This window comes from Spinacia oleracea, chromosome 5 (genome assembly GCF_020520425.1).
Source record: "Spinacia oleracea cultivar Varoflay chromosome 5, BTI_SOV_V1, whole genome shotgun sequence".
Lineage (NCBI taxonomy): Eukaryota > Viridiplantae > Streptophyta > Magnoliopsida > Caryophyllales > Amaranthaceae > Spinacia > Spinacia oleracea.
This window is the reverse complement of record NC_079491.1, coordinates 46,761,468-46,776,714: the sequence shown is the minus strand read 5'-3', so window position 1 is coordinate 46,776,714 and position 15,247 is coordinate 46,761,468. Positions and strand designations below refer to the sequence as shown.

Sequence of the window (15,247 nt, the reverse complement as noted above, 5' to 3'; positions counted from 1 at the left end):
TTGGAGAAAAGAAGCACAACAATGAGCTTGAAGAACTAGCGAAGAACAGAAATGGAGGTTGAAACCAGTGAAGAAAAGGAGGGAGATGGGAAAAATGATGAAATGAGTATACGTATTCATGGTGTATTGTTGAAAATATACATATTCCAATTTAGATGGATTGTCATGTCATACATAGCCACGGTCACTCTTTCTCTTGCCCAGTCATATACTTTTTCCTGCTAAGATAAAATCTTTAATTTTTAATAAAATATTATTATTATACACCATATTGGGGACTGTAGCCAATTAATATTATATAATTAAAGAGAGTACATTTGCTGAGTTATTAAAGAGCCACGTAAGAAATCACTAGATTCCGACCAATGAAAAATAAGATTTTTAATTTATTTTAGAATTGAAAAATGTGTGCGCCATGTAGATATTTTAATTAATTAATTATTAACATAACTCTAATAATTAAAGTATAAGTCTGAAAAAGATAAATAAAATACTTCGTATTATGCAAAATTTATCAGCATATTTGCCAATAACCAAAAAAAATATCGCCAAATAATGTGTTTAACATGACTTTAAATTACAAAAAAGAAAATAAGTAAGTACGATGTACATTAAAGGATATAATAATAAAGACGATAAAGTATCTTAATCTTAAGTGTTTTAAAAAGATAATAAAACATATTTTGCATTATAATTTTGAGAAACAACTACGTTTTGACGTTTAACTCTCCGATCTCGATACATTAGCATATTAATAGTACACATATAACACTACCTTAACTAATACTACATAGTACTCTGTTGACATTCCGTAGTGACATTGATAATATGCTAATATTTAATGCAATATGATAAGTTTTTATTTAATGAAAAGCTAGAGTTTAACATAAGTTTGATTAATTTTCAAATTACAAAACCTCATAAATACTTGACTCCTCCTACCCAAAAACCTTCTCCTTCACAGAGAATTACTCTCTAAATTATTATTGACTAAATAATTTGTGTACATGTAATTTCTTTTATATAAAAATAGTACGTGATGATGTATATTTATTAATAAGAGTTTATGGTTGTTACAAACTACTACTATGATACAATAAAAATATGTAATACTTGAATAGATTTTTCCCAATTTGTTTAGATCACAAAAACCTCTAATAAACTTAAAGCATGTTTAAACTTCATAATTTACTTTCGACTATTCTCACATTCAATAACAATACCAAAGTATAATTATAATAACCACAATAAGATCAGATGTTGATTATGTACTTCGTAGATAAAGTTTTAGGATAATGTGATTAATATTTAATTCTTTATTGAGGGTGAAATAAATTTAATATAATTAACTAAAATTATGGATAAAATATTAATAGTAAATGTGTATCGCACGGGCTTCAATTCTTGCAATTCCACTTGCATGGACCAGGTCCACGCTATTATTAGTGTGGACCGGGGTGTTTTCGTAAATTAGTAGTGAGGGACCATGAGGATTTCACGTGATGTCAAATAACAGAAAAAACGCGCGGCCCAAATTCAAACGAAACCCTAAAATCTGAAATCTCTTTGCTCCAACATCTTCTCTCTCCTCCTTTCTCTCCTCCTGTCTCTTCTCTCTCTCCTTTTGCAGCTCAACAATGGACGTCGATTTAATCGATCTGAATACTAAGTAGGTAATTCTATTTTCTAGATAAATTGACATTAAAGAAAAAGAATTACCAATGACGCCGACGGTGATATGAGGAACAGATAATAATTTGGTGCAATAGACGTGGATTTATTGGTGATGACACAAAATCCAGGAGGGAAAAGAGAGGAGCAAGAGGGAATTTGAGGCCCTTACCTAAGGAGCTGGATTTCCCGTTGCGGGCATCAACTTCCATTGTTTTGTATACAACTTATGGGTTATGGAATTCTACAAGTGATTGTTATGTATGATCTTTATGATAGTGTTCTCATATTTCTCATTAAGAGCCATTATCCAAGTGGATATAATTACTAATATATGTGATATAGTTACTCTTACGTAAGTACTTTTTGCAGCGAACAAGTATATGTCCCGTGCAACAAAGTACTTTTTGCAGTGAACAATGTACGTTGCAACAAGTCACTTGTTGCAGCCCCCCAGTTGCAGCATATGATGTACCTTGTAACAAGGGTCTAAATGCCCCCTGTAACCAGGGTTTTTTCTACTAGTATACTTTGATATAGTTACTCTAATATTATTATAGTTACTCTAATAGTCATATAATAACTTGAAATTTCTAATTATAAATATATGTAGTTTCTGCATAGATCACATAGTAACTTTTATGTTCATATAGTTATACATATATGTAATATAGTTACTGGAATAGTCATACAACAACTTTAAATTTATAATTATGAATATATGTGATATGCTTTTTGCATAGATCATATAATAACTCTTATATTGATATAGTTATACTTATACGTAATATAGTTACTCAAATAGTCATAAAAGTAATACATAGTCTTACATATGCAATATAGTTAAAAAGAGTAACTATATTATGTGGAGAGTAATCATAACATTTAAAGAGTAACTATACATAAGTTCTTGTTTTTCAAGTCCTTGAAACAAAAAGAGTCAAGTACGTATAATATACAAAGGGTAACTATATTATTTAGTAACGTAATTATAACTTTGAAAGTATTGTTATCCAATATTTTTGTGATATATATTGTTATTACTGTTATCGAAGAGAGTTTAATGATAATAAAGCAGTTGACGAGATCATAAAAAGGGAAGAAGAAAAGAAAGCCAAAGAAGAAGCAACGAAGATAGCAGAACAAGAAAAGGCAAAAGCTAAAGCCTTAAGAATTCAATTACTTAATTATGTATACACAAAGTATTGACTGTTTTATATCATATAGTAAATGTTTCTATCGTATAGAATAGTTACCCTTCTATATCATATAATAACTTTTTTCTATTCTATAGTTACTATTATATATCATATAGTTAATATTATCAGTAAGACTATCTATATATAAAAAAGAAAAAAGTAATTATATATTCATTCTTGCAGACAAAAAGAATATATTATAGAAACTATATGTTCTGCAAAGTAACTATATCTTCAGAATAGTAACTATTCTATCAAAAAAAATAAGTATATCATATAGAAAAGTAATTTTAAATGTAGAACAATTACCGTATTATAAAATAAACAATACGGCATAAATGCTTTAGAGGTCATATAATAACTTTCTATTATAGAGTTACTATTATATATCATATAACTATTAGAAAAAAAAGTATTTATATATATCAAAAGTAAGAGTAATTATAACTCTTGAACAATAATTAAGAAAAACATTAACTACACGGTTAGTTGTTTCTAGCTACGACATTCTAATTATTTGTATCTATTAAATAAACCACATTAAACTCAAATATTTTTTGAACTAAAAAATATTAATAGCCACGTCTACGTCCCTTCCTTCCACCAACACGTCATCTCCTTCCACGTCCGCGTCATATCCTTTCTCTACCACGTCCTTGGTTTCATTGTTGTCAAAATTTTCTTCTTCTTCTTCTCCTGCTTTTGTTTTTCTTGCAGAAGTTATTCTTTGTACGACTTTAATTTTTGGATGCATCATCTTTGTATTTATGAATCAATAATATATAAACTAAGTTAATAATTTAACATTTAAATATGAAAAAAATAAAATAGTAACTATGTAAAACATATAGTTTCTATTATGAATCATATAACATCTCTTATAATTAATGATTGTAAGATACTCGTAGAATTACAGATATAGTTATTGTTATAGTCATATAGTTATTGTCATAATAATGTAGTTACTCTTATTTTTACTAATAACATAGAGTACAAAAAAATAACATAATGATAACATAGTAAGTATTAAAACATATGGTTACTACTCCCTCCGTTTCTTTTTGATCTTCCTGTTTGGAGTTTTGGGTGGAAATTAAGAAACTGGAATCTTTTAATGATTGGGTGTAAGAGTAATGATTGGGTGTAAGAGAAAATAATAAATAAATGAAGAAAGTAATAAAGAAATGAAGGAGAGAGAAGATATTTTTATGAAAGTAATAAAAAATCATAAAAGTGGGGTTGGGTGGGTGAATAGGGAAATGTGAATGAATTAAATAAGGGATGGTGGGGAAATTTATGGTAAAAAATCATGTCCCAAAATAGAAACAGGAAGATCAAATAGGAACGACATTTATAGAAACAGGAAGATCAAAAAGAAATGAAGGGAGTATTATACTTGATATAGTATCTCTTAATATTAATGATAGTCATATACTAACAAAGTTGCAGATATAGTTATTGTTATAATCATATAGTTACTGTTTTATAACATAGTAACTCTTGTTACTAATAACATAGAGGACAACAAAAAACGTAAATAAAAAATACATTATAATATGTATAATAACTATACCAAACATATAATTACTATTATACAAAATATAGTACCTATAAATATTATTGGTGGTCACTTGGTCATAGAGTTGCAGACATAGTTGTTGTGATAATAATATAGTAACTCTATCATAATATAGCAACTTTATCACTAATAATATAGAATAACACCAAAAACATGCACAGAACATAACAAACTAACATAGTAACTATTTTAAGCATATAGTAACTATTTCAAACATATAGTAATTCAACAACTCGGGAATTTATAGGCCCAATCCTTTTTCCAAATTCTCGCATCGGTTTGTAGAAGAGCACAAACCTTTTGGGTTATAGTCACATAATCATGAAATTTATAATCAAATATAGTCGATAAATCATTATAACATACAATAAGCAAATATTATAGTTAAAATCAAATAGAAACTCTAAAAATCACATAATACCTCTTTAAACCATAAAGTTACTGTACAACTCATATAGTTACCATTTAAAATCGTGAAGTCACTGATCGAATTCGCGAAGTGAAAACGATATTTCGGCAAAACACAAATGTTAAATTCTCTTAAACAACAAATATTTTCAATTTTAAATAAAAATAGACTTAAAATACTTTAAAAAACAACTAACCGAGATGTGATCTCTCAAATTTCTTGCGATGATTTGTAGACGAGCGCAAATTATTCGATTCGGTTTCGGTAACGACGAACCTCCTTCTTGATCTACTACTTCCTCCAGTTTTTCCTCATCTAACAAATCCAATTATGAGAATTATAAGATAATTACGAAGAAAATAGAACACAATTGAACAAATCCTAGAAATTTGGGCTAAAATCTAAAAAGAATAGAGAGAAAATAAGGAGAGAAAAATGAAGATATGAAATTTTGAAAAATAAAAAAAAATTAAAACATATATAAAGTGGGCTAGACACAAATCGCATAGAAACTTTACAAAACATATAGTAACTCTGTAAAACACATAGTTAATATTTAAAATTATGAAATAATTGTCACATGACAATTACACATGTTTCCCAAATAAATTACTCCGTTATTCTGGTCCAAGCTAAGTTAGTGTGGACTAGGTTAGTGTAAATACAATTCTAGTGTGTTACTCCATCCGTATTTATTTAAGAGATACACTTGCCTTTTCCGACCGTATTTATTTAAGAGATACACTTGCCATTTTTAGTAACTTACCAACCCCACCATCTAATTAAATAATATATCTAATTTATCTTATGACCCACCATCCTATTAAACAAATAAATTCACAAACTCACCCCACCTTCCACACCCAAAATGGCATGTTCCCCACTTATTTACTTATTAAAATATCTACCCAACCCCACTTACTTTATTATTCTATTTCATTCAATTATTCTTCTTGATACCCGTGCACGGCCAAAATAGGGAGGGAGTATATTGGAGAAGAGTTTCTCGTTTTAGTTGGGGTTTTGGAGAACTGTAGGCCTGTAGCAACCAGCAAGTGAGAGCATTGTAGAGGTTTATACTCAATGTTGCAATGGCGGATAGGCAGATTAAGCTACAAATTAAAACTACGGAGATTATCAACTTCAACCGGATCAAAATTTGAAGATGAAGGTTCTTGGTCTTATTCTTCTCAGTGGTGGGGCTCCGATTCCGATCACCATTCCCACTCTATTTTCCGAGCTACCTCTCTCCATGGAAACGGTGTCATTTCCGTCCTTGCTTACCCTTCTTCCACACCCGTTAGTCTCTCTCCTCCTTTTTTTTTTTTTTTTTTTTTGTAGTGCTCTAAATCAATTGGGTTTGAGTTTTCCCAAATCAGGGTTTTAGCACTAAATCTGGGTTTTAATATTCGAAAATTTTATCAAAGGTTAAAGGGTTCTGCACTTTTTCTATTCGTCGTTCTAAGGGCTAAGTATAAGCATCAAATACATTTAGGCATTTAGCTTTGAGTTGGGAATTCATGACAAATTCAGGAGTTGATTGATAGTTTTAGCTTGTTATGCTTAGCGCTAAAATACATTTACTACTAAGATAGTGTGAAGCACTTAATTAAGGAATTCAAATTAAATAGGTTTCATGGGGTAGTATCATAATTTGCAAAGAAGTGTAGATGTTTAAGTTAAGTACTAAGTAGTTGGGAATCTACAAAATATATTCTTTTGCGAAACCCGTGAATGTTTGCTGATAAACCTGTTTACAATTGTATGCGAATTGTATTTTGTATGGTTATAATTGGTGAATTTAGTTTTGATTTTGGTGAGTATGATGTTTGTAATGTTGTTTGATTCTTGATTATACCTCTAATAGGCTGCAAATCGTTGGCTGAAAACAGAAGAATGGCTCCGGAAAAGATATGCAGAAGTATGTTCAGATGCAAAACATGACGAATGCTTCAAAGTACTTGGTTACCAGTGGCGTGTGCTTCGATTTAACGATGTCACACGCCAGAGTGCTGTAAAAATTATGGCAGCTTCAAAAGTATCGGATCCTAGTTCAGTATACTACATGCAGCAACCTCATGTTTTGGCTGTTCCCTGTAAGTGTTGTTGAGCTGAATATCTTTGATAAAGTAGCTCAATTTTTGCAGCCTTTGTGTTTTAAGATTTTACAGGTGACTTCATATCGTAACAATGTTTAATAGCGTTAATCTGTGTACCTCAGTTACAGAGTGTGAGATTTGTTTGTTTGGATAGCCCTAATCTTTGTTATTAAGTATTAAGTACTTCATGTTATCTTGTGTAATACGGGGTAGACATTCTTTATGTTACATCTGACCTATATGGCAGCATCTTAACATGTCTTCTCATCACTTGTAGGACAGGAATAATAAAAAGTCTGTGTGAAATTTCCTTTATGTAGATAAAAAGCTAATTTCAGTCTTTCTTGTGAAAACTATCTTCTTGCTTGATTTCGTCTAGGTATTTTTGTAGTTTTTGTTTTAGGAAGGTTTTTATGAAAATAGTACCGTAAATCTGCTTTGTATGCACGTTGAACGAAACGGATGGTTGGTGAGATGGTGAGGAGAAATAAGAGTCAGTTGATCATTCTCTCTCCCTCTCCTCCCCTCAGGGTTTATACCAGAGAGAGTTGATCACCGTATGTTTATTGATGGATAGTTAGAGACTTGTTCAAACATTTCCTCGCAATTCACCTTGTACCTATTAGGCTATTGCAGATTCCTATTTGATAACGTAGATTCTTGCAGCTAAGCTCAATTTTATCTGGTATCTTGATTAATTGCACACCAATACTATTGAAAGTTTTTTGATTGTATAAAAATAATGTTATCACTTATCAGGCATCATATCGCAGTTCAACTATTTGTGTTATTTATGTGCATTAATGTGTTCTTTCAAGTGCTCAAACTAGTTGACGTGGCTGTTGTACCCAACCCAAGCTAAAGATAAAATAGAAAACAAAGGTTTAGAACATTGATTTAAATTTCTATCACAAAGCCGACTTTTTTTTACTATATTTTAACATTTGTGTTGCTTGATCTCTGACTCTCAAGTTTGTTGTTGAAGTTTCATTAGAAGAGCAACAAATAGCATCAAGAACCAAACAGTGTATAAAAAAGCGCAAAGCGCACTAAACCGATATGAGTCCTAGAGCTTAAGCGCAAAGCGCAAGCGCAAGGCGCGCGCTTCATCGAAGTGAAGCGCACTTTTTAAGAATTGAAGGTTTTTTACTATTATGCATATATATCTTACTAAATTAACCACAAATATATATAACATCAGATTTGCTTCCAAAAATATATTACTCTTTATTTTAACAAAAATAAAGCATATAACACAATGTTTATCCAGAAGCTAAGGCCGACTGTTGTGACTGTTGTCTTTTTCTTTTCTTCTTTTTCCTTTTCTTTTGGACTCTTGGCCTACTTTCTTTTGTTAAGGATTAATATGGAGTGGTCCAAAACACAATAACAATATATAAAAAAAAGCTTTCAACGTAAAGTAATAAAAAGAGAAAAGAATTTCAATGAAGCGCCAAAAAGCGCGCTTTTTGCGCTTCGCGCGCTTAATCACAAGGGCTTCGCTTAGACCTAATTAAGCTCTTTTCCCTAGAGCTTCGCGCTTCAGAGCTTAAAGCGCGCTTTTTTAAATACTGGCACCAAGAATTAAGTGATTGATGAAACTTCTTACATTAGGCATACACAGACCTTCTTTCTTTGTGTATTAATAGCCACGGGGCTAGTGTTTTAGTTAAATGTTTTTATTGATGATATCTTGTTAATTGTTACTACTTCTGTTCCTCTTTAAAAGGCCACATTTCTATTTTGGTGCGTCTAGTAATTGGACACTTTGGGTATATTTAATACTTCCTCTGTTTATTTTTACTCGCAACGTTTGTCATTTTCACGCATGCCAATGCACAACTTTGATCATTAATATCTTTAATTCTCTTTAAGCAAAAATTATAAAAACTTAATATTTTGAAAATACACATTAAGATGAATCTAACAAGATCCCACATGACTATGTTTTATCTTACGTATAAATCACCAACAATGATCAAAGTATAATATGTGAGTAGTGTAGAAATCACAAGCGTTGCGAGTATTAAAAATAGGAGGAAGTAACTTAAATTACCTTACTATGCCTGAAAAGTTATGTACTAGTTATGCTGACTTGATGAAAGCTGAACCTTTATGCTTTCACCTTGTTGCTTTATTTCTAATGTGTGACATTCAAATGAACTTCAGTGAAAACGGGTGTGGTTTGGTATTGTAAAGCCAAATACGTGCATGTTTTTTTTTTGCGGCGGTGTTTTGCTTGGTTCAAAAAAGTGGAGCACTAAACCTCGCCCTATTAAATGACCCAACTACCCTCTCTATATTTACCCCTTCCCCCCTTTACAGTTTTTACCCCATCTTCAACCCTCCCTTCATCAGTACACTTCACCCACCAACTCCTTTAAGGTTTAGGGTAGTTGGGTCATTTAATTCGGCGTGTAAGTATTTATGGGGCGGATTTAGTAAGCCTCTTAAAATATACTTCATCTGTTTTTTTACTTTCACCACTTGCAATTTTACACTATTCACACAACCACACATTCTTTTATCAATTTTTTGGGATTTATACATGATGAATTTTATAGTCGTGTACTCATGTGAGATCTTGTTAGATTCGTCTCGATATAATTCTTTATAATGTAGCTAATGTATAATTATAAATATTAATGGCTAAAGATTTGCATTTGCAAGCGCGAAACATCAAATGATGCAAATAAAAAAAGGAGGGAGTATAACATATAATACCAAGGCTGCAAATGAAGATCTCAATTATTATGAAATGTAGGTCGGACCCATTGGTCGCCACAATGTTTGAAGGAACTGAGGTGTTAAATCGGGAGATCAGAGAAGTTAGAACTTAACATGAAAATTTAAATAATCAGAAGTGGTTATGGTATTTTAACCCAAGCCCTTAAAAATGACTTTCAACCAAATGTAGCATAGTTATTTTGACTAATATGAACCAATAACTTATTTGAAGTTATTTTGTCTTCATTTCTGAGCATGTCTCATGAGACTTATTTTCTATATACCTATTGAATCTGAACTTGTGTGTCGTAAACTTATTTTGTTAGAAATAAGTCAAAATAAGTTGAAAAGAACACAACTTGTAAAGGAATGAATGGAGTATCAATATCCGAGATGCTACATGCAATTCGCCTTCTTATAATCTTAGTTTACACTCTTTCGTCCCCATTGAACTTCCCATTTCTCCTGGGCACTTGTTTACAGGAGAGCAATTGCAGAGGGGTTTTGTTGTTAATGGGATATAAGAATGGGTGTGGTTTAATGCTCTGTAGGGGAGGTGAGTGAAAGGCAGCCCAAAATGGGGAGGTAAGAGGATAAAAAACAATATAATATGTTTTAGACTCACACAAAATGAGAAATAAGAGGTTTAGTGAGGGACAAATAGTTTGTGACATACTCCGTATGAGAAGTTTAATGCGAAACGGCGGGAGTAATATGTATATATGTGCATTTGTTGTTTCATTTGTCTTTTCATTTGCTACTGGATAACTTTGGTTCAATATAAAACTTTTTTGCAGATACAAAAAGTATGATAGCGGCTGGATTCACTGCATTATCATCTACTAATTACGATCTCGTGAATGCAATCACTGGAAAGAAAACAATGCGCGTCTTATGTGTAGGTCATGGTGGAGGAAGTTTGCCATTATTTATCGCTTCTAAAATTCAAGGTAGAATGATAAATTACCTCCTACTGTAGTTCTTAGGAAATCATTTCGGTATTTTTCTTCTTAAAATGTTTAGACCCCTAAGAACTAGTATCATGTATACCCATGCGTCTATACCCACACTCATACCAATAACTACACCCAACCTTTTGTGCATGCAAAAGCTATATTTTGTTGTGACTTGTGGATAATTTGTGCTTACGAAGAGGTCTTTTAATGTTCCTATTCTTCCTACCATATGGGTATGATCTAGTATAGTACAGCTTGATGTTTCCTTGCATATTCAAGAATCTCAAAGTAGAGGAATTTGCCTGAAACTAGTTACTGTTTTTTGTATGCAGGAGAGTGAAGAAGATTTTAGAGTGTTTAACATGCAACCAACACTCTTTGCATCCAATGATATACTTTACATTTTGGTTTGGCATAAGTATTGATAGAAATGTTAAAATGAGAGGATAGAGAGAAAAACAAGAGAAATGTTGCAATGGAGAAAAACGAAGGGTTGATGTGACGAAGAAAGAGACAAAAAAGGTTACATGAGTATAGGATTGTGAATATTTTTGGAATGACCCCCAAAATTAAATGTGAGATAATATTTCCTCTATTTCTTAATAGATGCATCATATTGACTTTCCACACTATTCATTTAAAAACTTTGACCACATTTATTACTAGGATGTAAAGACAAATTTTGTATTCTCAATTGTTATTGGGTTAAGGATTGTTTGGCTTTTAACACCTTGAGAAAAAAAAACCAGTTTTTGTTTTTTAACACCTTGATTTTTTCTTTTTTTTAAAACCTTAAAAAAGAAAAAAAAAAATGGTTTTCACCACCATTTAACTTTTTCTGTTAAAGAGTCCGTTTAAGGGACCCAGGCCAACTTATTAAATATGTTAAATAATTAATACATGGAATCCCCTCATCAATGGGTGTTTGAAGTCCAAATGGAGTGGGAGAGTGAGTGAAATTCCCAACCCTAAGGGAGAGGGTTGCAGTGCAAGCACTAGTCATAATGGGTATTATTTATTACGGATATTTCATGAAATACCCCCGAGTTTTGCAATAATTCACCAAATGCCCATCAAGTTTCAATAATTCACCAAATACCCCTCACAAATGACTTAATACCCCAAATACCCCTTCATGACGTCATCAACCCTAATTAACTCAATTAACATCTAATTAACCCACCCATTAACCCATTTTTCCAAATTAACCCATTTTTGTCTTTATTCATTTTAGATTTTATTTCCCCTCTCCCCATACCGTATTCCTTGAAATTTCCTCCGCCTTCCACCGCCACACCCTCTACTCGTCGCCCTCCTTTTCTTTTCGTGCTTCATTGGAGGAATTGGGAGTTGGATTCCTCAGCTCAAGCTCGAGTTCAATCGTTTCAGTTTCACCACCTCCATGGAAGCAACCACCACCTTCAGTTCTTCTCCTCCCAGTCCCTCCCCTCTTGACTTCTTTCGTCTTCTCCGTCTGCTTCCCTCTTCACCATAGTTTCCGCCAAAATCCGCGAGATCTTCATGCCGGATTTCTCACCCCTCCATGCCCCCAACCTCTATAATTCCCCAATTATCCAATTAGATTCCCCATTGAATCCACCCAATTTCTACAATTCAATTACCTCTTTCAAACAAAATGTTCAATTGGAAAATGCGAAAACTTACAAACAAAATCAAAGAACAACTAAATAAATCCAACCCATAAAAAATTAAAAAGAAAAGAAATAAAAAACATGATCTTCGTAATTTGGGATTTTGGTTGAAATAATGGATTGAACATTGGGATTTTGATTTCTTAGTACTATGTATAAAATACCCCGTACTTGGTACTAAATAATTTTTACGGATATTTCATTTGAATGCAATCAATTGAGCATATCCATGATGGTGATATGGTGGATACGGTGGTGATGGACTTGATGGTGGTTTTTGGTGGGGTGTTGAAAGTATTGGAGGTGAGAGATGAGATTATAGGGATGGTGTCCTATCGCTACCCACTTCCCAAGTCGAGCAAGTGGTTGAGAAAGGAGAGAGGGGAAGTTGTACTCCCTCGGCGGAAAATCAAAATCGGGTGGGATAAAAAACCGAAGAAGATAGGTGGTGGTAATGGAGTAGGAGAGAGAGTGAACAAGGGGAAGGAAGCAGTGGAAGAAGGAAGGGGAGAGAGAAAAGAAAAGGAAATGGGTGGGTTAATGGGTGGGTGGGTTAATGGGGAATTAGGTGGGTAATTAGGGATTAGGGGGGTTAATTAGGGATTAGGTAGGTAATTAGATCGTAATTTGTTGATTATGAGGATGATGACGTCATGAAGGGGTATTTGGTGAATTATTGAAACTTGATGGGCATTTGGTGGATTATTGCAAAACTCAGGGGTATTTCATGAAATATCCGTATTTATTAAATATGCAAAAGCTCTTATGCACACCTTTGGACTTCAAGGGATTCCAAGTATCCTATAGTTCAGACTTAATGCTTGGTTGCTGGACATGACAAATGGAATTTATGTTTAGATGAAATAACTATATCTCATCTGAATTTTACAAAGCGTGTTAAACAGTTTGGTTCATTCATTATCATTACCCCATTGCCTTAAAGAGGCTCCCGCAAGAAGCGGGGTAAGGGGGGGTCCGACGTACGCAACCTTACCCCTGCAATTGCAAAGAGGTTGTTTCCAATTGACCCAAAAGCGATAACGGGACTACCACGGGACGACCGTCTTCTACTTCATGGGAAGGAAGCGAAGAGGTTTTAAGAGCCATTTTGATTTAGTCCATTATATCCCACTGCCAAAAGAACAAATGAATCTTTGGCTCCAAAGCATGTTAAACAGTTTGGTTGTTTGTCAAAAATTCTCTGTTCAAAATCCGGACTTGAACATGCTATTATTTTAATATAAAGAAAAAGTATATTTCCTGAATTTATTTTTTCTTCAAGTATCTGAAAATGTCTGTATTTGAAAATCACTAAAAAAACATTTTAAGCACTTGATCACCGATTAACCTGGTCATGCGGTGAATCACAGGTTCACAACACATACAAAAGTTTCTGATGATTCTTTCCTTGTACTGTTTAGGTGCTGTTGTTGACATTGTTGAAATAGACCCTCTTGTTATTTCAACATCAATACAAACAATGGGTTTTCCATCGTTCTCAGTTGCAGTTCCGTCAGGTTGCCATGCTCTGTCAACACCCAATACAATGGATGAAGTTGTATGGAAAGGTGTCCATGAGAGACTTTTCCTCTATGAATCGGATGCAGAGAAGTTCATCCTCAACACAAAAAATATATATGATATTGCCTTCATTGATGCATATGATGGAGATGATATATTTCCTCTCAAGCTATGGGACGCAGATTCTCCTTTCCTTGTAGCCCTTGGTAACAGACTTGATCCTAATCATGGCACCGTAGTAGTGAATCTTCATTCTGATGATGATGTACATAGTGCTGATGCACCAGTATCTCCTCTTCATCAGCCAATTCTGCCTATGGGTAAATATGTTTCTGGAGTCTGCCGAGCATACAAGGATATGATGGTGGATAAGGAAAGCTCCTTTAGTAGACCTGGAGTGGGGTTCACGGTTTCAGTTCCCTGGGTGTGTAATACGACCCTTGTTGTTTGTAGAGGTTTTGGTGTGGCAGACCAAGATTTTGTTTCGAATTCCCTCATGTCCAAGTCTCTTGAGGTGGACATGGATTTAAACATGCCATTCTCATGTTTACCATATGTTAAAAGAGGTTTCCGTCTTCTTGGTTGATAGATAACTTTTCCGTTGTGAAAGGTTGTGATGTTCTTCAGAAGCATTTTCCTTAAGATTGCAGGAAAGCTGCAAGATTATATTTGAACACATGCTCAGAAGCTTTAAATTCCGGTCTAGTTATGATATATATGCGGTATCTGTTCTTGTCAGGTATTTGCAATGCCTTTAGCATTCTTATATTTGAAAAGTTGCTCATAAGTTATGCTTGTAAGTTCTAATACTCATTTCCGTTTCCCCCTTTTTGCGTCTTATTTTCTAGGTGGTAAACAGCCAATGAGAAAGACGGCACTGGATGGATATTTACAGTAAATTGTGCAGTGGAACTCTCCGAGCGCCTTTATGGCTAACATGCTGCAGTTATACACTTATACTAGCTGGATGCATATAATCCGATTGTGATCTGCCTAATTGCTGTATATAAAATCACCTTGCTTTTGTGAGCCGCCATTTTTATTAATCTGATTGAATAGGATGGCTTTTCATGCACCACTTTCTGACTGAGTCACTGAGATCTTTAACTAGTTGATGCTCTTGATGGTCTGTAATTTGCTCATTCATACTGCAAACATGTTAAATAACTTCTATCCCCCATACCAAAAGAATAGGCTACATCTATGTTTCGATTTGTCCTTAATTATGTTAAACTTTTGCGTGCACAAAATGGAAGCAACCTCCGAGAAAGAACAGAAACAAAGATCGGCTAATTTGTTCTGTATCACTGCTAGTTTCTAGTTTTCGCTTTTAAAAGTCATGTAATTTAGATTGAATCATGAACTAAAAAATAGTCATACTTATAGCAATCATATTGATTTAGATAACTGACAACAAAATACTGGAAATTACTT

The 15,247-nt window shown here is 33.3% G+C and overlaps 1 protein-coding gene across 1 annotated transcript; it reads left to right on the top strand.

The window, feature by feature from the left end:
* The first annotated feature begins 5,857 nt into the window (after positions 1 to 5,857).
* Positions 5,858 to 15,036, top strand: LOC110792192 (uncharacterized). The gene is made up of 5 exons (XM_021996999.2): positions 5,858 to 6,157; positions 6,726 to 6,954; positions 10,482 to 10,634; positions 13,714 to 14,552; positions 14,662 to 15,036. The coding sequence occupies exons 1-4, from the start codon at positions 5,942 to 5,944 to the stop codon at positions 14,397 to 14,399; spliced, it is 1,284 nt and encodes a 427-aa protein (XP_021852691.2). The 5' UTR covers positions 5,858 to 5,941; the 3' UTR covers positions 14,400 to 14,552; positions 14,662 to 15,036.
* The last annotated feature ends 211 nt before the right edge of the window (positions 15,037 to 15,247 follow it).

What these genes read in the sequence shown, in the direction of transcription:
- LOC110792192 (XM_021996999.2), top strand. Translation starts at nt 5,942, where the DNA reads ATGTTGCAATGGCGGATAGGCAGATTAAGCTACAAATTAAAACTACGG. An exon ending in TCATGTTTTGGCTGTTCCCT is followed by an intron (nt 6,955 to 10,481) that starts GTAAGTGTTGTT and finishes ACTTTTTTGCAG; the next exon opens with ATACAAAAAGTATGATAGCG. An exon ending in TATCGCTTCTAAAATTCAAG is followed by an intron (nt 10,635 to 13,713) that starts GTAGAATGATAA and finishes TGTACTGTTTAG; the next exon opens with GTGCTGTTGTTGACATTGTT.